This window comes from Chiroxiphia lanceolata, chromosome 1 (assembly GCF_009829145.1).
Source record: "Chiroxiphia lanceolata isolate bChiLan1 chromosome 1, bChiLan1.pri, whole genome shotgun sequence".
Taxonomy (NCBI): Eukaryota; Metazoa; Chordata; class Aves; order Passeriformes; family Pipridae; genus Chiroxiphia; species Chiroxiphia lanceolata.
The window spans coordinates 123,636,734-123,664,486 of record NC_045637.1 but is presented as its reverse complement, the minus strand read 5'-3'; the positions used below and the strand labels follow the sequence as shown (position 1 = coordinate 123,664,486).

At 38.5% G+C, this 27,753-nt stretch overlaps 1 protein-coding gene across 1 annotated transcript in view; it reads right to left on the bottom strand.

Moving 5' to 3' along the window:
* The window catches only part of RAPGEF5 (Rap guanine nucleotide exchange factor 5), a 163,170-nt gene that overhangs the window by 14,584 nt on the left and 120,833 nt on the right, over positions 1 to 27,753 (bottom strand). Inside the window, exons 12-23 of the mRNA XM_032686305.1 lie at positions 22,057 to 22,135; positions 19,942 to 20,086; positions 18,262 to 18,359; positions 17,466 to 17,496; positions 16,444 to 16,522; positions 13,339 to 13,488; positions 10,918 to 11,015; positions 9,037 to 9,159; positions 7,743 to 7,921; positions 4,330 to 4,420; positions 1,613 to 1,663; positions 491 to 578 (exon numbers count right to left, since the gene is read on the bottom strand). Of these exons, the coding sequence (XP_032542196.1) occupies positions 491 to 578; positions 1,613 to 1,663; positions 4,330 to 4,420; positions 7,743 to 7,921; positions 9,037 to 9,159; positions 10,918 to 11,015; positions 13,339 to 13,488; positions 16,444 to 16,522; positions 17,466 to 17,496; positions 18,262 to 18,359; positions 19,942 to 20,086; positions 22,057 to 22,135 (1,212 nt within the window). The remainder of the gene's footprint in view (positions 1 to 490; positions 579 to 1,612; positions 1,664 to 4,329; positions 4,421 to 7,742; positions 7,922 to 9,036; positions 9,160 to 10,917; positions 11,016 to 13,338; positions 13,489 to 16,443; positions 16,523 to 17,465; positions 17,497 to 18,261; positions 18,360 to 19,941; positions 20,087 to 22,056; positions 22,136 to 27,753) is intronic.

Sequence of the window (27,753 nt, the reverse complement as noted above, 5' to 3'; positions counted from 1 at the left end):
ATAGTAAGATTTTTATTTATCTCTTTCATATCTACAAGAGACTTGAAAATCCCCTCCTCTCAGGACAGACAGACAGGGTAGGTTCTGCCTTCAGGGTGACACCAGGTAGGTTCACCCAAGAGAAGTAGGGAAGCACCTCTGAAAAGGCATGTCAGAGTAGCAGCATGACCGAAGCCACTGGTGCAGATGCACCCAGTGCAGCTCCGTTCGGGGGCTTGCAGGGTCTCACTTCTCCACTGAAGAAGATGTGGCCAAAGCAGTGGCACACAGCTCTATCCACACCTGACAGGACAATATGAAGTTTGAAAACCTGGGTGAAAATTGCCATCTTCCTCCTGTCTTAAAAGGAAGTTGTTTATTATCCAGACCAAGTGCTATCTTGTAGATACCACTATCTGTCACATACTTATCTTAAGACCACCTGAAGGAAAAATCACTTTTCACTTATTTTAATTAATGACAACAGAGAGCAGCCAAGCTTTAACATTACCTTTCAGAAGTAAGGGCATGAAGGGGATTTTCGGAGATTTCATTTTCTTGAATGCATCTCTGTAAGCTTTGTGATTCAGAGAAGGGTCCTACAAAACCATTTGAGTAATAGAGAGAAAAATCAATAGGCTATAAAAGAGTAATTCTAAATCCATTATGGGCTTATGATCTGAACATGATTTAGATATAAAAGATCTCTTTGGGAAACAAGGTAGCTCAAGGTTTTCTAAGCTAGGTGACATGCTAAACTGAACAGGAAACATAAACAGTGAAAGAAACAAAAGCAATTATGTTCCTCTAAATGAAGTAGTGCTAAAATGGGAGTAAGCTGCAGAACAGATTCACTTGGACTGCTCTGTAATTTCCCCACAAATTTCTACTAGCAAAATCTCTTACTATCTAGCATAAAAGGTATCCCAGAATGTATTGCTGATTAATTTCTTCTTAAAAAAACCCCCCAAAATAATACCACCAAACAGCAACAAAAAAAATAAAATAAAAAAATAAGGGAGTGTGTGTCAGTGGCATTGTGTAGGCAATTCAAAATTCATCTAAATTTCCCATATAAATGAATATTTTTGCACACCAGCTCACACAGAATCTTGGAAACACATTCATTTACTACAAACTCCAAGTATAGAAGCATGACAGCTGTTAAGGGCCGGATCTCATGTTCCCCATTCCAAGCAGGGATCTCACCACCCACCCACTTCCATGATAGCCAGAGGAAACATTTGTTTATTTAGCTTTGATAACGCTGACAAAGACCCTCTACCTCAGATTTTGACTTTTTTTTTAAAACTTCAGCTGTCCTCTTTTTCTCCTGATTTGCAGCATGTTGCTTCAGATAAAGGCTAATAAACTACCAGAGCAAAAGAAGAGCTTCCAAATTGATGCTGGGGAATTGATACTACATTTGCCTCTCTCTGCCCTTCCTCCAACCGTCAAGAACACAGCCTCCTTCCTTTTTGTGCTTGGAGACCACCTCTGAGCTCTGGAGAGCCACGTGGCCTTCGGCAAATCATGGATCTGACAAGACAAGTTCCAGCTCAAGACAATAAATTAGGAAGAAAGAAGGCAAGTAAAGCAAGCAATGCTCTTCTGCTGTCAGCGTGGTACTTACTGTCAAACTTTCAAGTTCAGTGAAAAGTTTCTTGAACTTCCCAGGAATTTTCTGAAGGGGGAAAAACAGATAAGGGAAAAAAAAAAAAAAAAATGAGAAGTTGATTTAGGCAGAAAAATGCTGAGGCATTTTTTTTCCATGAGACCGCCATGGCTGAAGTGCCTGCTAAAAGTACCAACAGGCAGTTAACCTCTGCTCCTCAGCTCCCAGAGCCCTAATTACAGGCCATGTTCAGTGCAATGCCAGTGAGGCACTGAGCCCCACAGCTTTGCCTCGGGGACCCTGCATCCTTCTTTTACGGAAACTGCTTGTTAGCATCTGGTTTTATTTTCTTCCCTAGCTTCCATGCCTGCTGCAGTTATCTGAATATCCGTATCTAGTTGGAAGCAGTAACACAGGCTGAGAATTCAGGAACTGTGATCACATCCAGGTTAAATAATTTGCTGTAATCAATCTTCCCCTAAAACATGGGTTCTAGAAATTAACAGGCATCATGCTCAGTGCTGTTTGATACACCACCCCAGCGCTGACCAGGGTTACTGCCACATGCTAGTGCCAAAGAGAGAGAACTTTCCTTAACAAACTGATTACCTCTGGTATCTCATCCTAATCCCACAGGGAGGTGCATAAAGCACTTTCTAAGGGAGCCCAGGCACAAAGTATCATCTTGCCCCACATGCCAACACCTGCTCTACTCCACAAGCATCCACTTCCTTTCTCTCTAAGATGTTTTAACGGATTCACCTTATTACACTCTACAATGTTCTACAAATTTGAATTTTGCTACTGGTATTTCGGACTTGAACAATGGTGTGTGTACCTTAAAATCTGTTTATTTTTTTCCAGCCATATTAGTTAGTCTAGTAAAAGATATCCCCTCTTAGTACAAATCCTGTCTGGTCTTTGTCCTTAGATCCTGACAGCCCCAGTAACACTACCAAGAGAAAAGAGATTTAGAACAATTAGATTAAGTGGATGTGCTGTATGACTAAAATGCTAAAATAACTGCATATGGAATTGCAATTGCATTTTTTTATATCTTCAATCAGGGAAAGTTAGACTTATTAAAACACTGGATACTGTGAAAAAAAAGAAGAGTCAAAGAAAATGCTTGGGAGCATACTACTTGTTTAAGAATTCAAGTGTGGAGCCAATATAATTTAGTGTCTTAATGGTTGCTTAAATTTAGGTTGTTTCATTTACATGTGTAAGTAATTATAATTAATTTATAAACATTGCTCTACTTTCTAGAAGTCACATTACTAATGCAAATAACCTTCTGCTTTTGAAACTTCCAGTGCAATGAAGTTTTACAAATAACAAAAAAAAAAGCGCGTGACTTCATAAATATTTTACACACAGAAACATGACATATTTACAATGATACATATGCAGATGCACTCTTTGTTCCGACAAGCAACATATTCTGTTCTTCCTGAGAGAAGTCCACCGGTAGCGCATGAGTTCCAGAGGTCTCAGCACACAGCAAATTTTGCATTTCTCTGTGCTGGAGAGATCTATACTGTTGCCACTCGGTGCCTTTGATACAATATTTGGTCTCTTCCACCATCCTACCAAAGCCCAGAGAAATGGGATGAAAGCAACCTGTAACAGCAGGCCAGGGCAAGTGTTCCCTAGAGAGGTGTTTCAGAAATATCGGAGACAAGGGGTTTCTGTATCATCGTCCTCAGGTATGTATTTTTCTCTAAAACTTTTACTTTATCTCTTATTTAAAGTTAGCTCTTACTTGCCTATCTGAGTTCCTGCAAACAGCCACTGTCCTTGTTTCTCTGTGTGTTGAAGCCACAGACATACGAGTTATGCTTCCATAGGCATAGTTTCAGCTAAAGGGGAAGACTCTGCTCTGGACAGTGTTAGGTTTCTATTTGGTTTCAGTCGCTGGTGCTCAAGAGTGCCTTCGAGGCAGAAGATCACAGCCCTTCTCTGTCACTTTGTATTACAGATTGATATTTTTTCAATACTGCCCACTTGTGGTGTTGGGGGCATGAAGGAGGGATAAGGCTTCACCCCATTACACTCAATTACTCCTTTCCCAATTTTGGTTCATCAGCAGATACACAGTAAGCTTGCGGATACTATGACTCAATATGGATACCGCAACTCAATATGGACACCACTCGGATGGAAATGAAAAAGCCACAATATAAATACAGATCCCAGTGGGATCCTCCTCTAAACACGCCCATGCCCTGTCTAGTAATGGTAGTTTCTTTAGCAAATAATCTCTGTTCTCCAGTATGCTCCTTATTCATGGCCCATTTCCTAACTTTGTTGTTCAAGATGAGCAGCTGCAAAAGAGCTGATATAGGAGAATTAAAGAGGGTTTATTTAAACGTCAATGGATATTTTAAATTAAATTATTCCATATGAAAGTACTGTTTGTTTGGAGCCACCTTTGTAAGACTTTCTGTTTTGACACATACTTAAAATGCTAAGATAATTTACATGACTTATTTTGTTTTAAGAGGATAATATCTCCATGCTCTATTCTTATTTAAAACTCTGGAAGGACACATTTAGGGGTTTTTTTAATATCTAAGGTTTCAGTTCACAGAGAATTTTTTCCACCAACACTCACTCCATGTTTGATTTTCTCATGAAAAACCAATAATTAGAAAAAGAAAGTAATTCTCCAGTATGCAATCTTTGTGAGAAATGGTTCTGATGGTGTCTAAAGATATAAAGATGCGTCTTACCTCCCAGGTCTGAGACAGCCGACTGACAGATGCAGTGTTGAGACCCATAACAATAGCGAAGAATGAATTCAGATTTCTTTGGGCTTTACAACTGAGGAATAAAAACATGAGTTTTTGTACTCGGAATCAGAGATAAATGGAATGCACAGGTATCCTAGGTTACTGAGTCTCATTTCAACCCTCAGCACTAACATACAATCATCTTCCACATAACGAAGTCATTAAATGTCCTCTCATAACCACCTGCAGTCTAGGTGATGGGGTCTCTAGGAAGTTTTTTAGAAAACATTTTAGTGTTTCATCAACCCTGTTGTTGGCAGGTTATTTTTTTCCCGTTGCTGTCAAAAGTAATTTTCCCTTTTCAATGTTCAAGTTACTCCCAGCTGTCCTTTACCATACAGAATAATTCCCTGACCTCTATTCTGTTGTATAATAAATATTTTCCTCCCCTTTTTAATCTTTTCTGTAAATTGTACATTACTGGTTCGTTCGATTTCTCTTTGTGGTCGTGGCCTGCAATCTGCTTTTCCATATTGTTATTATCCTTCATTGAATTCTTTGTAATTTATTTTAACTTATGTGTTTCCTTCTTCACTACTTTCTCATGTAGTGAGACAGTGGGGAGGGAAGGAGAAACATAATTACTGTCTTGGCTCGAAGTTCTTACACCTTTCTCTTATGCAAGCATAAAACAAACAGCAAATTATTTATTTGAAACAGCATCACATTTTGTCCTTTTAATTTGTCATCTATTATCACCCAAGGACCTCTGTCAGAGTACTGTTCTTTACAATCATGCATTTATTTCTTCAGCTCAGTATTAGCATTCCATAGCTGAATTACTTGGCATCTATCTAAATTAAATCTTACCCTACTGTTGTTTGCACATGCCACTAGACTTCTTAGATAATTCTTTTTTTTTTCCTATCCTCCAATGCATTTGCAATCCTTCATCATTTTTATTGTCTGAAAATCTGATTAATGTTCAATTTACATATCCCTCTAAACTAGTTGCAGCTAGTACTGGTTCCAGTACAGGTCCCTACAGAATTTGCTTGATACCTCTATTCTTTGACATTTTACTATATACAATTAGACCATGCTTATTTCTAGTCCATTTTCTAGCCCATTAGGAAATTTGAAATCCTGAAGCATTGAGTCCTTTTCAAACAAAAAGATTCCCCCTTCTCGTGCAGATTTTTCAAGACCACTATAAATATACACATGCATTTGCATGTGAGAGTGAGAATCCTCTTTTAGGATAATTTTAAGTACCAATGAATTCACTGTCTCCACTGGGATTTATCATCAGGGAAAAGTACATGCCAAGGCCTTAGCCTGGAAAATCAACAGCACTTGTTACAAGTTTTATAAAGCCTGCACTTATCACTGTGTACTGTCTTGAGATGGTGTATTTCCCACTTCACTTCAGCTGTCTTAAAGTTAATCCTAACTTTGTTGCTTAGAGTCCTTTTATCATTAAAGTCAGACAGCTCCCACAGACAATTCATTTCAAAACAAGGAAGGTGTCCAATGCAGCCTGCATAAACTGTCTGTTGGGTGGGCCCAGTTCTCACAGCAAGCTGTAGAGAGAAGGTATGTCTTTGACAGTGAGCCACTGCCTGGGGAGCAAGAAGGCTGCTGTTGTCATCTGTTTATTCTGACCCTACATTGACTTGTTTCTGTAACTCCTCAGGATATTAATTTCTAATAACATGCTAATTAATTTTTTTTAATGAATCATTTGTTTTCTCTTTTAGACTACTCATCAACAGAAGCATATGTATTTGTGTTTCAAAACTTTGTCTTCCTTTTATGTATTGACACACTCGAGTAAAAGCCTTCCATTTTCTTCAGGCATTCCTGAACAGTGAAGCACACAGATGTTCAACATGAAATCTTTGTCCTGGTGCTCTCCTGACAGGAGGAAAATCATAGACAAAGCTTCCTGGCTGAATCGAGGAGCAGAGATTAGGGAGCAGCCAGAGCTGTTCACAGCTCCCTACCTCTCTGCCTTAAGTCATAAACAAAACAGCAGGGCTGCTTGGCTTGTGCCTCAGGATGAGAGTCCTGTGCTTAGCACACCATCCTTCCATCCTAATTGTTCCTCTTTCATCAACTCTTCCAGAACTGATGAGATATGATAATGTGTTCTTTTAGAAAGCAGCTTTTCTGATTAAAAAAAAAATCCCAAGAAAACTACACACTCATTTTATCATCTACATGCTACAATGAAGGCTGCTTCTGCAATACACTGGGAGACCCTGTCTACCATTTACTGACAACTGTATTTAGTATCCATAACTTCGGCTTTTCACATAACAGGATAGAATCAATTCAAATAGAGCAACATTTTAGTCTGGTGACAAATATATCCTTATTCATGTGGGACAGACATGAAATTTTTCCTGGGATGTAAATTAATGCTACTGTGGTGCAAGCAAGGCACACAGAAACAACTGGTTTTTGATGTAATTGGATCAAACTTGCCCATCGATATGGCAGAAAATGAACGTATTACTGGATACTACACAACTTGCAAACTAAATCAGATCACATTTATGAGTTACACTAGATTAGATTAGAAGAATTAATTTCTCCAATGGCACTGCTTCGGCAGAGAACAGTCCTTTGTATGTAAGTGCCTTGCAAATTAAATCAAACCAGTCGATGAAGGGAACAAATTATACAGTTTCCATGAACATGCATACTCAAATACTGTAGAAGTCCAGCAAGTGGAGAAAGAAGTGAGGATGGTTGCACATAGTTAAATTGCTCCATTTCCCTGGTTACCAAGACAGAGTGATTACAGAGAAAAGAACTCTCTGTGAATAGTATATATTTGTATTCTGTTGCAAGGTATAGTACCATTCAATAACAGTGGAAGAATAGACTGTCAAATCTAATCAATAAAGAAACCCACCCCTCCAATATATAAAAGTATTCCAGAGAAGATTAGAAGGGTTATGAACGGAATGCCCCTTTGTAGCAGCCAGCTTACTGCAGTTAAGGTCCTCTCTAGAGGTAGGGCTTTCAAGTTGATAGTAGTTTTTTTGGTTTCCAGGTAGTTTTTGGTAAATGACTGTTTTGCAGCTCAAACAGTTCTGCCAAATGGTCCTCAGGTTATCTCGGCTAAGAAAGGAGCTATCTCTGCACCACCAGGGATGTTGCAGTTGACACTGCAGATACAGCAGCTAAACTGTAGGGAAAGCTTTGAGCAGCATATACTCTACCAGGTCTAGTTTTGGCCAGTGATTGCTGTTGTTATCTATGGACTGTTTTATCTAGGTATGCTTACTACACTAACAAAACGCAGGATGACAAATTAGTTTTCTTTCATTGCTTTTGCACCTACCCCTCCCCAAATAAAGCATGTGGATTCAAGGATTTTTGTTGCAACTTTAATAACTTACTGGGCAGCAATCTTGATGAACTTTTTGACTAGCTGTACACGTTTGCAGAGCTGGTTACAGAGGAGGATCTCAGTGGCAACCCAAAGCTGGACCTCGTTGCATCTTTGAAGCAGAAGACTGAGATTCTCGGTGTTCTCAGCATTGCCCTGTCTGCTGAATGTGAAGTATATCAGCTCTTGCTGGAAGATATTGACAGCATTATTAGGGATATAAAAACAATTTAAATGTAAATGAACTATAAATTATTTAGAAGCACATTTTTGAAACAAGATCTGGTCACAAATGACTATTTTTTCATTATCCATGAGCCAATCACAAATGATTAAGGTTTGTCTTAGCAAAGTCTAGAGACTTATTACAGAAGGCAGGTGGACTGGAAGTCCTGCAATATATGCTTTTCTTTTAAGATTTCCTGCAGTTCCACTTCTGGCTACAGCCAGGTATAAGACATAAACAATCTTTTTCTGTATTTAACTACTTCTGTTACAGTATGAAAAAGTATCCACATCAGATCATTGTAGAATCTGAAAAATTTCCATTCAAATTTTTTTCCAAATTAGCCAATTTTTCATCAACAGAGGTGGAGGTCTTCATTTCTGTGCAAAAAAACCCCAAATTTGGCCTGCTCCAAATTTGAAGTGTCTAACCTGAATAAAAGAACCTGAAATGAAAGATCATGGAAAGCATCTGATGAGAAGCAAGGGAATTTTCCATTCTTTGTGGCAGAAAACCCAGATGCTTTTCAGTGAATGATATTTTCAAGTGACATTTTTTACTGTTAACTGTGTATTTTACTCAGCAGCTCACACCAAAACCTATCAAAGTCATTGAAACAATCCAATGGGCGCTGAAGTGGGCCATTAGCTCTTTAGTAAAGCCTGCCCAGTATTTTTCATCTCACTGAAGCCTAACATGACCATCTAAAATGCTGAAACTGTCAATTCTTTTGTGGATAAAGTGGTATCTAAGACAACTATTTGTGGAGTCCTGTATGAACTGAAACACTATGAAGTGCATAAGACATTTTGCATACACAACATATTCAGACAGACCATTTTTTGAAGAATAATCATGGTCTTTTACTCTCTTGAGGCAAATCCAATAAAGTGCACCAGGTATGCCAGTGAATATATGAGATGCCCCAAGTTAATGTTAAAAAGTTAAAAACCTTTGACAATTTTCTTCAGTATCAAGGATCGCAACACATCTCTTGGACCATCCACCACTACTGACAGCTGCCAAATCATGTTGTTATGAGAGTAATATACCTGGAAGTGGATGAAGTGCTTCTTACCTCATGAATTGCATTGAAGAGGCTCCAGTCAAAATTTGTCAATTCTAATGCAAGATCCCAGGTGTTGATTCCCAAAATCCTCACAGACCTTTGCTGCAATTCTTCATTTTCAGCAAATGGATTCTAAATAAACAGCCAAGAACAAAAAAATCCTCAGGAAATGCCAAAAGTTCTGCAATGAAATTGCTATTGGACTAAGGTACCTAACAGAGCCAAATAAGTCATCTTCTCTAAATACACTTTAAGGGGTTTTTTTCCCACTAATCAAAAATAGCTTGAAATGGGAAATGGGTCAATAGGATCAATGGTTTGCTATTGGAGAGGAAAGCCTTCTCCTTCTCCCTCTTTCTCTAAACCTTGAATATAAAACACTGACCAAGCAGACAGCATAATGAGAATAAAATCCCTGAAAACATCAGAAAATAAAATCTGAATTGAGACACCAGGAAATTTTGAATTATAAGATAAAAGAATCATTCTGCAAACACATCAGATTTAGAATAAATACACACAACTTGCCCTCCAATCCACTTTTACAAATAACATAAATCCATACATTTTATGATTAATCTATCCCAAATATAATCAACAAAGAATAAAACCACTGTGAGTCCCAATTCATCAAAGTTACTTAGTGTATTACTGTGGAGAGCAGTGGTACTACTGGTGTTCAGGGTCATTTGACATTTCCATTATTAGCTTGGATTTTCAAAGTTTTGCATTTCTCTTGGTTTTTTTAACCTCATCGGGCTGAAACTTGGCACATGAACCATCTGCCAACATGAAAAATTGTTCTTATCGGTTAAGCCATTACTTTGGTGCTACATTTCTGACAGTTACAGCAAGTTTTGCAATTTTTATTACGTAGCTAATGAAACTAGGTTGGCTGTCACCTGTCTGCACTGGAAACGTTCCCTTAATATTCACATTTTCAGAAGTGGCTTGAACGCTGGTGATAATGGGGATGACAGATTACAATGATAGCGGAATGTCAGCTCTTTGGGGCACATTGATCCAACAAAATGTAAATAGACATTTCTCATCCTGAGGATGAATGCACAGATCCTAGAGCTACTGACAACACATAACAGTCAGTTGTGATACAGTTCCTGCTCTTTCCTTGAAATGTCTGCATAATTAGCAGAAAGCTATTGAAAGAGCAATTCTCTCAGTGCCTGACTGTGCCTGCCTCACTAGAGTTTTGCGAAATCATAGCAGAGAGAGAGTTTGCAATCCCTGTTTCTGAAGACAGAGGGAAGGATAAAAGAGACCTGCTTCCTTCCAACCCATTCCCCTCCCCAGCCCCAGCGAGAGGATGGAGAGACAGACAGACAGAAGGAAAAAAAGAGGACACACCACCAGCAATATATGCCAGCCACAGACTGACCTTGTGGCTGCCACAACACTGGGGTCACACTGACACCCAGTAATTTCGGTGGAACTCACGCAACATCCATTTCTACATGGAATTCCATGGACTTTGCCCATCACTTTGTATGATTGTGTACCAGCCACTTTAACTGTTACAGAGGCTCAAGGCGGGGTTGGGGGGGAAAGTCACAAGAGCCCTGAATAATCCTCATCCCATCCATTTCTGTACAATCACAGGTCAGCTTTTCCAGGCTGATGCAGATTGAAAGATTTAAGATGTACAGAAGCTTTGGTCTATTTGAAACTGATGAATAAATTCCATTACTGTTCAGTCAAATAACTTCTGTCAATGACAGATTTTTTTTTTTTAGGTGTAAAACAGCTCAGTAAGCTTTACTAAGGAAGCGAGAAATAAATTCTGCATTGAAAAAGCCCTCTGAGAGGAATACTAAGTTCATAATTTGGAGTCAGACAAATAAAAAATGGGAAGTATAGAATACTGATCCTTACCAAAGACTCAGTTAGATCTTTTCGGTAGACAAACATACGACTGGATGACTCCAAAGATTTTGAGATAGCCAAGTCATTTGGTTGTAGTTCTTGTTTTTCTGTAAAAACAGCAAACAAAACAATAAAGTTTCAGAACAGGAGTAAAAGCTATATGTGAGAAAAAAGGTATATTTGTAAAACCACATCAACTTCATAGAAGGTAATAGCATCAAATTCAGTCCCAGTGGGAGCCATCACCAAACCAGGGGTGGAGATGTCAGCAGTAGCCACAGTTCATCAACAGGAAAAGAACTTTAAAGGATACCAACACCATTAAATTCACCCCACAGAGCAGAGTTGAAGAGTCCTTTATAACTCAGTATTTACAGAAATTCTTCTAGACCCAGAATAATTAATGTGAGAAACGTGAGTAAAAGAGCAGGACACACCAAACTGATAGCAAAGAGAAAGGACTTCTTTTTCTCCACTTGAGAGTACTGATTTAGCTCTGGGGTATCTTGGATGCACTGGAGAAAGATATGGGGGAAAATAAAGCAAAACCCAAAACACTGCTTAAAAACTGTCTCCTCCTGAGGGCTCCAAGTAATCCTCTGGAGACCTGACACATGGTAGACCCATCAACACTAAAAACATGTTGACAGCTACCTTGGACTTTGCATTGCCCATGAGGGAGTAGTAGGACTAGGAGGAGTCTGAGTGCCAAACACAATTTCATATAGTTTGCCCTCTTATCCATGCTCACATTGATAAACAGATACATTGATGTTGAATTACCATTATATTTTTCAAGGTAATTTTGAATAAAGAGCTTGCTCATCCATTACTGGAGTACAAAAAAAATGAGTTCTCCAATCCTCACACCGCTACCCTCTAAGTGGACAGAAGACAAGAGTACTGAGTCACGCAAATAGCAAAAAAACAAAGCAAAAAAAAAAAAGTGGCAGGTTGGTGTTTGTTACTCACAGCATAGGAGTCACAACACATAAGAAGAAAGAGACTGAAATTGTTGCATTTCAAATTAATTCAGGCAATGTGACTAAATAACATTTTAGGGGTTACAGTGGTCATGTACAAATGACAGTCCAACTGTACCTTCATTTTAATTATTGTTTTCTCGGAACCAATGTGGTCTAAAGATAATAGTGTGTTTCATTATTTATGAATTGTTGGTTTTCTTTAGCTAAGCAAGCAGTTAGCACCAGATCTATTGCTATCAGCGCAAAACTTGCCCTGCTCTTGAACAGGAGAGCAAGACCTGAAAAACAACAGCAGCACAGTGATTTTGCAGTGCTGTGAAATGCACCGGAGGCAAGTTTGGGCTGAGGGTAGAAAGTGTATGCCTGGAAATAATGTAGCCTGGCTGACCACGACACCTATGTGTAATGTTCCCATATGGCTGCTCCATGCCAAGGCTCTCAATACCCAGAGCAGGGCACCAGCTCCCTGCCACTCACATCAGTGCCCTCAAAAATATGATTACTTAATTGAGCTCAGCATGGGGGAGAAAAATGTGACCTTCCACTTCTGAGTTGAATAAATAAACAGGACAAGCCAACATTTGAGTGTATTTCATTTAACTAGACTGACAAAGAAGTAGCAATGAGTGCTATAAATCTAAAGGTGCATCCTTTGTCTCAGGGGATCAACACCAGCTAATGTTAGCTGAGCATATGGCCAGGATATTCTACGCTCTTAATCTTTTTTATAGATACAGCTTCGCATTTCTACGTACCTACTTAAAGTGCTTCTGAAAGACACCACAATAAGCAAAACAATATGACCAATGAGACTGAGACTTGCCATTCACCAAAGAAAATCTTGGGGGTTTGTCTGGTTCCTAGTATCAGCCCATGATCAGTCTAGTCTTCCTTAAAAAAGACAATAAGTCCATCTGTTCAACTAACACTAAAACAATAGGTAAAAGATGTCAGTTGTAAGCAAGACTGCTTACAAAATATTGCTGAGATTGCTCTCAGCATCTCAACTATGCAAATCTATGTCTTCCTCCTTTCTGCTGGATAATATTTGTCACTCATGCTGTAAATGAGGAAACAGACACGCATATAGTATTTGCTATTCCCTTTCATATTTTTAAAGCAAACCATGCTCATTGCCTTCAAAATTAATTTAAAGTCCAAAGTAGGAGATTCATCTGTGGAGAAAAAATAAAACCTTGCAATACTGCTGGAGACAGAGTTCTTTACACTCCCTTTCCCAGTCAGGAGATGCGTATCCCACGGTACCCAAGAATGAGCTGTTGCCATGGAAACAACTCTCTGGGAAGGAGTTCCTCATTGTTCATCATGGTCATCCAGCTGTGGGTCCATACAGAAACAGCTGCATCCTTGCATCAGAAAATGTCAGCTCTCCCTTACACGATGCACTAAAAAGTAATTAATCAGATGAAGGGAAGCTATTTACCACCAGAGAACGCGACAGTCACCAGTGCCAACTCCTCCTCCGGGTACTGGATCTTTTCTGCCACAATCTTCAGTATCTCCTGAGCTGAAGTGCATACTTGAGCTTTCACACTGACATAGGAGTGCTCCGTTATATACACACGGCAGAAAACTGCACAAAAGAAGAAAGACATGCTCAGCAGACCCGACCATGGCAATGCCTCAGCTGTGTGGCTGCTGCAGCTGCAGGAAGGGCAGCTGCTGCACTCTGAGATGCAGGACATGAAACTAAGAATAAACGTCACCATTTTTCCCCTTCCCACCTCCTCTCCCTGGGAAATGAGAGTCAAACAGATGGAAACCTAGACTCCCACAGCAGTATCTATTTAAGACCTCCTACCGTGAGGATTTGTCACAGACAACCTCCATCACTGCCTATCTTCTTTGTAAACCCAGCTGTCACCATCTTTTCCCCCTTCCTTTTCAGTTCAGATAAAACACTGTCCTTTCAATACACTTCATATCTGCTGCAGAAATTATTTTGGACCTCCACTTCCACCCGGAACAGGAGGCTTAGCAAGAACAGTGCTCCCTGGTATTCAACCACTCCTGACAGTTTATCTGTCTACACATCTAAACTACTTGCATTGCCAGAATATGGTAGCAGCAGCAGAGGCTTCCCAAACAGCAGTGCATTTAATTCACTTGCAGCACACATAAAAGTGACTGGTTTGGAGAAAATCCCTGGGCTCATCACTTCCACTGAGGTCCATGAGTTAGTTTGGTTCTGAGAGGGAGATTCCTAGCAGTAATACAGTGGTCAGCTCAGCTAGTGGTTTTTTTCTGCTACAAAAGGGAAGTACTCTCTCTCTGCTTGCCAGAATTTTAGGCTTAAGTATTTTGCCAAATATGCTGTAGCTAGTTCTTTGAAATACAGCTGCCATGCTTAAAGGGAAAGAAAGAGAGATGCAGACTTGCATAAATATTTCAAAAATTACAACATCTGCTAATCAGAATCATCACAGCTCTTGGTTTCATACTCACTTCGGTGCTTAATTAAACTTTCCATTTCCTTCTACTCTAGCACTTCTTATTGTAAACAGTCTGCTACCATGCCAGTATAGGATAAAACTTTTCTTTACCAGAAATGCTGCATTTTTTAAAATTAGTTTTATTGACAGATGTATGGAGCAATAGCTCTTTGCTTGTCCTACAAATCGTCATGGCTTCAGGGTACTTTCATTAATGGAAGCCATGCCAGAAGCAGTTAAGAACTCTATCCTCAAAAATATCTTTTTCTTCTGTTGTAGTAAAACAAAAATGAAGATGAGAATGAAGGAGGAACTTAACATTGAGCCTTGGGGAAGAAAAGTCATTTGATTTTATAATTCTCTTTTAGCTTGTCTCTGGCGACAGACAGTAAATCGGATGCTCATCCTACAGCAGAATCTCTCTTCAGAGTGGATACAACTCATGAAGACAGAGACATCCAATTGCACTTTAAATAACTAGGTAGAAAAATAAATTTTAAAAAATCTGACAGGAATATTTGGACTCCTATGCAGAGAGAGACACAACTTGCTTACAGTTAATTTGTTTGAAATGTCCTTCTCTTTCATTTGCAAAGGGACAATGACAGGGATGTTAATTTATAAAAGGGCTATTGATCTGTCCTTTCTTCAACACTGAACTAAATCAACCCACAGGTCAGGTCCTTGAGCACAACAACCATAATGATTGTCCCCTCACACCTTTCCCAAGTTCTATCTGTGGTATCTATTGGGATGGACCATGCCATCTTTTTCAGGAGCCTATGCTGCTCCTCTGTGAGAAGAAGGGAATGCGAGTGGGAGGAAGTGGCCATGGACTGCAAGCCTCCCTGGTAATGATTTCATTAGGGGATAAAATGCCTCTGGTCAAGTGGTATGGTGTGGCTTGGACACACCCATCCTCCACAAGCACCATTGGTCGGGCAGCGCTCCACCACACAGGCTTCGACGTCCAACCTCAGCATCTGTCTCTCCCTTCTCCAACTTCATGTTTGCTATTTCATTCCTTCACTCCCATCATAGTCCATGATCTCAAGGACTCTTCTCAAGGACTCAAGGACTCAGAGGACTGAGACAAAAGCAATTTAACCAGTCACAACTGGCTTTGTTGGGCCCTGCCTTTCTTGTCCCCACAGTCACATGGTCTGTCCCCTCTCTGGAGCCAGTACACTCTCCTTCCCAATCACCCCAAAGCTATGTCCAACTTTTAAAAAGAATGACTGTGGGGGTTCTCATCCAGAAATAACATTTTTAGAAGCAGCCTTGATAACATAAACCTCAAAATCCCCTATATTTGAAACAGAAAAAGAGAATTATCTATCAGCAGCATGCACTGTGCAGAAAGACTTGGCATTGAAGAAGCTCAGTTTTTATTCTGTCACAAATGAGCACTAAAAATATACTGACTTCGAGTGAACTTCCAGAGTTTTGTTCCCAATAGGAAACAAAGATATACTGTCAAAGGGTGAGACTGCCAGGTAGGAGGTCCTTCTGCCTGTTCCCTGCTCGTGTACAGAGTGTTCTCCTCTCTGCCTTCTTCCTCATACAGGCATTACAGGAGGGTGACAGCCTCACTGTGTTATAGCATTAGTAGTGATGGATGGAAATGGCTGACATTAAAGTGAAGTGGCACCTTGCATTCCAATCAGAGATGTTTTCAAGGAGAGAAGGAACTAAGGCACATTCCCAGAGTTAGTAGATCCTGGCCCATTACATGTGACAGGCTTATACATGCACCTTTCACAACCAAGATATAGGTCAAGGGACCGAGAGCATGAAATGGAGCAGAAGTAACGCCTGGACGGGCTGCCAGCAAGCCTGGGAGGCACACAGCTCTGGAACAGGGGTGCTGGAGGAACCAGACAGAGCAAAACCCCCTTGAGATACCATGGCACTGTTGAACCACTGCAAAGCAGGAGGCAGAAAGTTAAACTTACACAGTCATAATATTTCTTCTTTTGTGTCCCTAAGGTCCATCAGAAAAGCTGTCTGTCAGTTAAAAAATATTTACATTGAGGCCCTTGAGAAATAATTTCATAGTTTTTGAGTTTGTCCTCCACTTTTTCATTTATACTCACTCTCTTCTATTTCACTCATGGTTCCTCTGTGCTGCAGCCAGTTCTCCTTTACACTGAACTGGTGGAAAAAGGTTTTATTCTGCGAGGGAGTAGGAAAGAAAGAAAGAAAAAAATCACAACAGTGACTTTTTGCATTCCTGCCCTTTACAAAGCAGTAATTCACAGAACACAGCATGCAACCCATATGTCTGGCCAAAAGGTTCCCATATAGGAAATCCACCCACCCTTTCTTGGACCAGTAAACTGGGAGTTGCCTTACTAAATAATGGCCAAGGTGGAGATTTTGCAGGAAGCAGGACATGCTAAGGCTAAGCAGCCTGCACGATTCAAGATTTTCTGTACTCATGTTCAAAGCCTGTTTCTTATACACTTATTCTTATATATGTTTCTCATGTACCAATCAGCCTACTTAGCAATTTCACTACAATCTCATGTTCTGCCTTCCACATTTTTGCAGTAACATTTTAAGCTTATTACACGCTTCAGCCTCAGTGCGGTAAAATTGACAAGCACAGCAATTCACCTCTGAGAAGTTTGTACACCAACTTTGGCTGCATCTCCTTCCTTCAGCTGAATGGACAGATTCATGTTCCTCTCTTTTTCTCTGTCACTGTCACAACAAGTCTGCCCTTTGCTCTGTTTACTTGACCTCCACGTCAATGGATGTGTGACAGTGCCTGTGCTCAGCCTGGTTTGCTCAGGTTGCTACATCTCTCCAGCTTGGTGGGGACACACTCCTGGACCTTTCCTGAATTTAGACATCTCAAAGCATCTTGTTAAGATGCTAACATTGTCACAGCCACTGCAGGTTAGCTCACACAGCTGATATCCAGGATGCACTGACAGGAAAAAAAGTTCCTTAAGCAGCATTGCAGGTCTACCCTCACTGATGTGTCCTGTCATGTTTTTGGCCACTAGTCACTTTCAGTTAAGAAGCCAAGAAAAGAGAGGGAAGTGGTCAAAGGGGAAGAAAGTGAGATGGTAAGTTATCTAGCAACCAGCAACAATCAGGTTGGCATTACCTTTCGATGAGGTGAATACTCATCTACAGTGCTGAAACAAAAAGGAAAATCCAAATTATTCTTTCCAGCCAAAGCTTAGGAAAAGGAAGTTTTAGCTATTACAAAGTTTACAACGTCAGAAAGCTTTTAACACTAAATGGTCACTGCAGAAGGGCTGCAGAACTCCTTCAGGAAAAACTAAAGGCATCTGGCTTAGCCAGAAAGCTTTTCTTTGACTTGCACAATTGATATAGTGAAAAGCAATGCTGTCAGCGCACGAGCTGTTGGAGTAGACAAACACAGCTCAGGCCCCAAGGTAAGCACTCAGGGTCACCCTCAAGGACACAGATCCTTCTGCTTCCCCAATGGCCAAACCATGGAAACAAACTCCTTTGTTGTAAAAAAATGCCAAGGAAAGATCTTTTATAAATACCATAATTATTAGTAAAATAATAACCCTGAGATGACTATTACAAGATATTTGCTTCTCAGTACTGCCAACTGCAGAGAGAGAGAATGAGAATGAAGGTACCATCTGAAGTCACAGACTGCAGCTTCTGAGGGAATTTCTGCCAACTTCTCCACAAAGTATTGCTCTTCTTGAAAGTAATCCCAAATAAAATTGATGGAAGTGAAGCCCAACAAACATCAGAGAAAACCGAATAATTTATCTTTAGTTTAAAAAAGAGATTATTCATAAAAATGAATGTGTTACTTGTATCACTCATCACTTTACTGAATTACAGCAAGATGGCAACAAAAATAAATTACACTCTAAATAAAAGGAGACTTGATCACAAATATAATCAATACTTACTGACGGCGATGCATCCCAAGTATCTTCTGAAATTCTTTCAGGTCCTTCTCAAGAATGGGATATTCATACACATCATCTAGCACATTTCTGTATATTGTCTACAAAAGAAAACAGTATCTACAAACGTCTGACAATTCAAACATAAATCTAAGGCATCACATCAGCAGTCTAAATCAATTCAGGTACTAGCCTACTAAAACAACTTTCATCATTATATTTATGCAAAACCCATAAGAAGAGAACGTTCCTGTTTAAATTTCCAGACTGGTCAATATTCAGCTTGTCTTTGGAGAAACACTCTTAGTACTGTCACCAAGTGAGAGTCCAAAATGTTTATCCTCTTTTCTCTACAAATGGCAAAATTTAAAACACCACTTGTGGCTGTTACATAAAATCCGGATTAGGTCAGAAGAACACATTCTGAAGCAAGACAACACACCACACCATCTTCACTTATCCAAAATGATAATAAACAGGTTCCTTGGATTAAGACTCCTAAAATGGTAAATGTTCTACATCATCTTTCCTCGCATTTGCATACATTTTAAACTGAGTTATGTCTTCAACAAACTCCAAGAACTCTCCTTAGTTATAAACTAATAGACAAATAAACCTTTCTTCTAATTTTGGGGGAAGGCATTGTCATGATGGAAATTGTAGGAAATATTTTCTCTACACTTTTTCAGAATTTGCACACAGATCCTTCTCTTTCCCTTCTAAGAAAATGAGAAATATGTATGAGCTGAGTCATCAGGTTTGCTATCGCCCAATTAACACTCCTATATTCACAGATTTCTGCATGAATGATTTTAGCCTACAACCCTAGACGCTGTTTTTGCATGTATAACTGCAACCATTGTTAACATTACTGCTGATTAATATTGCACAGAAGCTTCAAGAAGAGAAATTGTGTGACAGTGCACAGTCACACCTCCATGGCCCTTAGGAAGTTCTCCATCTGCATAGAAAGAGTCTCATCAGGAAAAGTGGAAGATCTTGCAAAGTCTCCTAAAATACTCTCATATTTAACCAGCAGGGAAAAAAATACATTTTTTAAAAAATCAACAACCAGATGGATGTTGGTCAGCAACAATGGGCTATTTGCAAATTTACCAGGGAATTACAAGAGCTTTTGGAATTCATACAGAAATATCAGAATATCTTTGCTAACGAGTAAGGACAAAATTTTATTTATTAAAAGACATAAATTTGTGCTGCTCTTCATGTGCACTCAGCAAAACACTGTGGAATACAATTTCACTCCTCAGTCAAAGTAGCATTTCTTACAGAGACCTGAGAATTCTTAGTCCGTGATCCTCTGGATACTGACTGTAGATCCTGTTCTGACAGACATGGTCAGTGTGTCCAAGGAACCTCCAAATCTTTGTAGTTTTATCTCTTATCTTCTTAACTTTTCCCATTTTCTAGAGATCATGGGATTTCTATAAGTTTCATATGTTAATGTTTTTGACATTGAATGTATTGATAATATAGGTTTTCTGTTCAAACTGACCATCTTTAAGGCATTTAAGGAAGCCACATGCAAATCATTTTATATTATAGATTTCATGGAAAAATGTAAGTATGAAAAAAGATGTTTTATAGATTTTTCTGCTGCAGCTTTTTAGACACAGTAAGTAATTAAACAGTGCTGAAGTGCATCAGAAAGTGTTTCAATACCTTTAAAAACTGTTTTAAATGCTCATCTTCATGTAACCAGTCTTTGTAGAGAGAAGTCCACTGAGATACCAAATGCAAGACTTTCCGCTTCCTACAGGACACATCAGAGTCATCTTCTTTCCCTTGGTGGTTCTTAGCACAATAGGTGCAGCAGGTTAAGGAATGAATAATAAGGTCTCACATAAACTTAAAAATTAACTGATGGCAAAGACTTTGCAATCATCTCATTTGCTAATGAAAGATTTTTTTCAGTACATTGCTCAGTTTTAAATGTTTTATCCTGTCTGGAGCTTCAGGAGTTTCATCAAGTTTTTGGAATGAAATTCTCAGCAATAGATGTGCCAATTAATCCTCTGTGCCAACAGGATTTTTCTTCATTACAAATTAGAGAGGTGATTCTATAAAAATAAAAACAATTCAAAAGGAATTATACCACGTTGAGTCATATCTTTTCTGCAGAACTGAGAATGAACCTTTGTCCTGCACACCAATGGCTACATGAGCGTCTGTGGGAAGGAGGGCAATGCATCGTTAACAATAACAAAAAACCCAGGCAAAGGAAGTCAGTTTCTTTTTGTCTGCACAAATTACAGTATCTGCAAAAATAACACTATTAAAATAAAAAAAGAGTGAACAACTATTTCTACCGCTGTTCTCTATTCACAAAGCAGAAATGCCAAATGACAGACAATACTCACTTGTACATTGTTCCTATCCCTTCTCTATTCTTTCATTTAAGAGGTAAAACGATGATGTTTTCATCTCAAAAGGTAAAGAAGGGGGGAAAAAAAAGCAAAGAAAGTTTATTTTATAGCCACAAGTTTATATAAGCAATGCTCCATAGCTTATGGAAATCACTGGAAATACATGAAAATAATTCTTCTATCTCAGAATGATTTAAGACTTACATCCTGTATTGCATGATAAAAGGAGCAGAGATTGGAAAACACTTTTTCTCTTTGTAGGTATTCTAAGAATGAACATAACCTGGAGAGGTTTTAACCCCACTTTAATGTTACCTCATCACAGTTATAAAAGTTTATTTATCTTTAAACAAAAACAAAAATTGCATCAGTGCTATGAGTTAGACATCTGCTTCAATACAGGTTTATTCAGAGGCAGCTTTATCTTTGTATATTTGACTTCAGAGCAGGAATTTTCTGTTTATTAATTCCTCAGCTACACAAATTCTAAATATTTTAATAAGTGTACGTGTGTGTGTGTATACCTAGTTATAGGCACGTGCAAATTAGGGGAACTCATATCCAAATTTGAATTTAATGTTTCCAGTTTGAATCTCTTCATCCTCAACCCATTTGAGTTAAGAATACAATATAACCTAAACTTTAGGAAGTTATAGATTTGAGTCAAATTCCAAGTATCATAAACCTTATGAAAACTGGACTGGAGAAAAAGAGACTTTGAAAGATCAGCTAAATTAGTCCATCCAAATCCACCCTAAGTAGTCCACCTTAAGAGAGGCTCAAATATACCACTGAAATATATTTTCTGGTTTCTTCTTCTTAATACTCTCCAATATAAAAGATTCTACTGTCTTACACATTTTCCAATCTACCACTTATTTTCTTAAGGGAAAAAAAAAAAATCCAAAATACTTCCTAGTATCTAACATGAAAATGTCTTACAGCAATTTATTCTCATTGCCTTTTGTCCCATCTGGCACTGATATGGGAACAGATTCTTCTATTCCTCTTTAGGTACCTGAAAGACTGTCTCAACTACATATAGATTCCCTTTTTTCAGTAAAACAATCCTGATTCTTTCACGTCTTCTTTGTAGATCTTTTTTCTAGAATACTGGTAATTCCCATTGCTCTCTTCTGAAGTTTCTCCAGTTTGTTCTTGTATTTCTTGGGCTGTGATGTCAAAATCTCAAGTGTAGTCCACTTTCTAAGCATGCCATAGTAAATATTTGACAATTTTTCTCTTTTCTTACTAATTTTTCATGCAACCTCAAAATAATCATGCAGGACTGTATTTCAATAATATGCAAAGAACAAAACCAGGCATGCAATTTTGATATAAGGTTCAACAATAGATAAAACTAGGAGAAAGTGTGTGACCCCAGTGACTACAACATTCAGTAAAAGGATATTGCCTCAGAAGTGCCTGGCACAAGTCATCGGTCGTCATGAAGACTGTGTATGTGAGCAGGAAGTCATCCAGCAGAGTTTCTGCAGAGGAAGACAAAAAAAGCCCAAGGTACAATACATTAGTGAGAGCAGGAAGAGAGTATCTATTCTGTGCATGGCAGGAATTGGGAACCCTAAGAAAAAAGAAAAGTCCAAAGAATATAGAATATATGAAACTAAGTTTCAAAAAGTTAACAATATGTTGCCACTGCAGAGATCAGTCTCTTCATTTAACAAGCACATTCTGAGCTCCCAAAGCCCCAACAGGCACAGGTATGCACAAATAAGTCACAGTTCAGGGATCAGTAAGAAAGAGTCCTTATCACAAACACCACCATCCCAGTTAGCCGAGCTGCACACAAAGCAACTTTTCCATACACTAACTTGTTCTGGAAATTCAGAAGAATAGCTTTTAGTAGTAGGAGAGAGAAAACTGTGATTAACATCTATGCACAGTAGTTGAGAACCATGAAACAAATATATTCAAATCTTTAGCTGGTTAGTCTTGTGGGCATCACTGTAAGTGCTGAGAATTTTTCTCTAAGGTTCATTTAATCGCATTACAGAAGGATTTTTTCTTCACCTGGTTTCTATCGTTATAAAGGTATTTGCTAATAGCCCATCCCTACACACTGCAGCTGTAAGCACCTCAGATTGTCAGGACAAATGGTCAGTTTGGATGTCAGTGCATGTTTCTCATTCCTCATTCCCATGTCACACTATTTTTAGGATTTTTCCAAACACTGACTGCACACAGCAGGAGGCTGAAAGCACTGGGTTTGGTCTAGGATGTCAGGGTGCAGGGGTAATCTCATGATGCGTGGTCTAGGAGTGAATCTGTATCTGGTTCACACGACAGAATCCTTTCTTTTCTGCAAACAGACAATTATATTGGTCTTTTTAACCACAAATTTAAAATGTTTCTGTTCTGTTTTTTGGTTTTATTTTTTCTTCCCCAAATGGTAAGATTTCCAAGTTTTGAGGGGTTCCTGTTCAGTGTATTTCTTTTAATTTCAGCAAACACACTGTGTTCCTTTACACAAGAGAACAGGTTTGCTTTTCCCTACAAGAACAGGAGCATGGACAGAGGCTAAACAATAACAGAAGTGATTCTGGTTACGTTGCAGAGCAAAAACACTTTACCAGTACAACTAGTTGGTACCAGCTAGCACCAATTATACTCAGTTGTGATTTAACTGGTGGATTTACAACTACAAAGACTAAGGGCCAAACCACACCTCACGTGAGACAGACGAGGCTGAGCCCTGATTTCTGTATCCTGATTTACTTACTATTTGTTTACAGTGTGTTCCAGTCCAAGCTAGTGCTTGTGTAGGAGTGTGCAATCGAGGGCATCCCAGCAGCTTTTCATGCTAAGGCTGCAATTTCACAACACTTTACACCAATTTCCATTACAGCTGCCTTGGATCTCCTTGTCAGCAAATTATTGATCCTAAGCTGCGGTGCAGGATGGCAATAAGAATTCATCCATAAATCATTCAAAGACAGATATCATGCGGATATCACATGGATGGATAGCTAATGACAGACCACCCTGTGAGCATGGGATTCAAAATACCTCCATTGTCTTTTTAAAAAATTAAAATAGATCTATCTAGATCAATGCATTTAACACAGCTGGTCTAGAAAGAGTCCTGATCTAAAGACACATAGCAAAACCCCCTTGCACTCAGAAACAAAACAATTAAGTTCTTTATATTTCACCAACACTGTTAAAAATGATGGAAAGTATTATCTCTGCATAAAAAGGGTATTTTGTCTCAGTAAATGAAAAGACATGGTGAACAGCTTGTTCTCTATCTGAAAGGTCATCTATTCATTCTGTTGCACGTCTTTTGGATGATACAATGCAACTATTAAAGTTGGAGGTTTCACAAACATTTATTTGGAAACAGCTGAGCTTGGAGTCAACAACTACATTTTAGTTCTTTCTTGAACCATGTGACTGAGCAGTGATCCTCATAGAGACATTTACAACAGATTATTTCCCTAACTTGCTACTCTACGTAGGTGATATCTGAGTTTCAGCAATACATAGCCATGTGTTCAGAAAAGAAATTAAGTCCTAGTTGAAGCAAAACTGCAATGCTTATCAATGAACTTCTGCAATTGTTCAAAATAGCATGACTTGATCATACTACCAGGTGTTAAAAAAACAATGTATAGGTTTATTTTTATTACCCAATTATCTGCTTTCCAGATGTCTATCTTCAATTCTTCAATTATTCCAGCATCCCGAAGTGTCAGGATGGAAAGAAAGGATGGTTTTGCTATGATTTAAGTTTTTTTGCTTTTTTGCTACAACTTCTTGCAAGAACTATGCTACAGACATTATTAATGCAATTCTCTAAAAAAAAATAGTGAAGGGAAGCCTAACATTTTATGTTTGTTCAGATAACTTACAATTGTTTTTAAGCCCTCCGTTCATCTCCCTCTCACATGCTCAATCATACATCCCCCCAGTCACAGTTTCTAATAAAAAAAGGTATATCACTCAGCTGACTGGAAGCTGCACACATGTATACATTGTGGTTTCTCTTGTCCTCTAAATGCAGAGGAAATGCTAAGAAGAAAAGTTCATAAATTATGTTTCCCATGACTTGTATATAGGATAAATTTCTTCAAATTGCTTCTGAACTTGTTTAGAAATTTAAACCCTAAAGGAATGTTCTGAACAAAAAAAGTCTGGATTATACATGTGGTCCATTAATAGCATCACTCATCCGTTAAATTACTTTAACAAGTAAGCAATGAAATTGCTTTTCCTAGATTAAATATCTATTACCAGACGTCACCTAAAGACTTTACAATAATATTCATATTTTTAAATGCCTGCACTAGCTTGTAGGTATTTCCCTAAAGTCCTACTGTTCACTGTAACTATCTTCTGTATTTTCTTCCTAAATACCCTGTAATTTAAAATCATGCCAGAATAGTTTTTCATGCCATAGCAGGAACACAAAACTTAAGGGTGTACTAATCTTTCAAAAATAATTTGTTCAAAACAAACAACTGCACACTTGTCAGATGCTTTTGGACACTAATACATGTCCACAAATTATAATTTCTGCTCTTAATCTACTGAGAGAAAGGGTAACCATGAGAGGATTTATTCACAGCATATTATTCATTCCGTTACTAATGGCCACTAAGAGCAGTAAATTTGAACGAGGAAGGGCTCTAAATGTACAAGTTGAGCTGACAATTACACACAGAAGGCTTTCTCTGCTTTTTCCTGTTTAGTCACAGTTGATTTAAGAGTTAAAAAAAGGCAATTCCAGTCAAATCATTAATAATTTACAGTCCACCATAACCCCACTCAGAATGGCAGTGAAACGCATACCCCTGCTTTTAAATTTTACACTGTGTTCCAGTTTCTGCCTAAATTTGTGACCATTTTCCCTATTATTCCCATAGAAAAAGTTTTTCTGGTATTTGTAGCAAACAGGTAGAATAAAATGAACAGTAATTGCTGGAAAAGCTCCTATTGGAAGGAAAGTCTGTGTGCAAAAGTCTGTGATGCCATGGTATTTTTTTTAAATTTCTCTTCTTTATGATTTTTTTATATAATCTTTTTCTTCTAGCCATCAATCTAACTTCTCCTTGTTCCTCACAATTTTCCTTTATTTGGCTAAGTAATTATTACAAAGTATGCAGTTAACTTGCAGCCATGGAATATTTAATTTCAAAAACAATTTCAAGCATTTTAAAGCTTCATTAAGACATGCAACAGACCAGCATGTGTCCAATGGGCTCCTGCTCTTGCAGTTCTTTGGGGGCAGCCTTAGGCAGTAATCTCACCACACCAATTGAGTTCGAGTTCCATAGGCATAAAAATAATAAAAAAGCAGGCACGGTGCTTGTTTGTTATTAAATAATCAATATACATCAGCTTCTGCTGAGACAGTTTCTCCCAGGCTTTGTGTCCCCTCCTTTCCCCAAGTGAAATAAAGCATCATGGACACCAGCTTTACCAGGAGCAGTTAGTACTGCTCATCCCACTTTTCTGTGATGTACAAGTTCTTCTGCAAGACACATTCAGGGTGGCTGAGGGATGAAAAGCACAGTATATAGATATGGGATGTTCTCACATCTGTGAAATATCCAGGGAAGATCTGCTTTTAGCTGGTAACTAAAGGACTCACTAATACATCTACATGAGAAGAACTGTGTTGCATGTATAGGATGATGATAGCCAATAGCAACAATGGTGTATCTGGGGAGAAGGAGGATCTAGGGTCCCAGAGACAGTGAATGGTAATATATTTGGATGAACAACACATCATATGTTCCCACCTACTTAAAAAAAAAAAATCAAGAGGATTCCCTGCTGCTTTTCATGTGTCCACTTACCCTTCTAACCAGATCATACCCTTTCTCTCCAAGAAAACAACTCTTCAAATACTAACTCAAGGTGATGGTGCAATTGTAAATGCCAGGAGGAAAGAACGGGTTTCCTACATGGGTTTACACACCAAATATTATTCTCCAATAGTTTCTTTTCTCCTTTCTTCACATTGCCATGTCCAACACCTGTAACCTCTTCTCAAAATTGAGCATTTTCTTAAACTACCATAGTGGTAAAAGGCATCAGTGGAGCAGCCTCACATGAATAACTTGTAATGTAAACATGAAAAGAGACTTAATTTAAAGGAAATGCCTTTGTCAAATGGACTAAAAGTTAAATTCTTTTGATTAAATACATTTGAGGACAGCTTTAAAAAGAAAATGTTTAAAAAGCTATCACATAGATTGAGTAAAGAAGGAAAAGTAGGGAAATATTCCAGTGTTACAGACAGATACACCTCTTTAACTACTCACTCAGCAATTTGTATGTCTGGATATTATTTACTAGCATGCATGTGCATCAACCAGCATCTTCAGACCATCACAGCTAAATCAATACTGCATATACATTTACATTACAAACACATCCAACAGCTTAGACTATATTCAGAATACACCTATTGCTCTATTGCTAATATTAGACTCACTGTCCAGCTATGCCAGATATAATTATTCCTAATGCCTGAGTCATTAATCCCTTTATACCCACAAGAAGAGATAACTTGAAGTCAAATTCCAGTTTGTCCTGGTTTTCTGATCACACTATTACATCCTGAATAGTTTTTGGTTTGCTGCTTCTCAATGGCTAACAGCAAAAATCCAGCAAACAAACAAGCAAAAAACTAAACAGAAAACCAAACCTGCTGAAAAATAAGACAAACTAGTCTCCCCACTCTCAGTGACAACCTGTGACTGCTAAAATGACAAGAACTATTCTCTTTTTCATTTACAGAGCAACTTTTCAGACACTGTTCTTTCCACTCTATAGCATTTCTGTCTCCATGTTCTGTCCGGTACATGCTTGTTTAATTGTTAAGAAAAAAAAAAAAAGGAAGCTATGCAAAACAGGGCAACAGAAAGGATTTAAAATATGCAACGTACTGAGCTTTTTTCTTACAATTGTGTGGTTTATAAAAGGTAACTTCCTCTATACAGAGGAGTATAAGCATATAGACTCCATGCATATAGACTGTATATTCCTTTATCTGCAGACTGTCTCTCATGTACTGTTAGTCGGGAAGAGGGTACTGATAGCGAAATCTGCTAAACTGCAAAGAAAAACAAGTAATCTT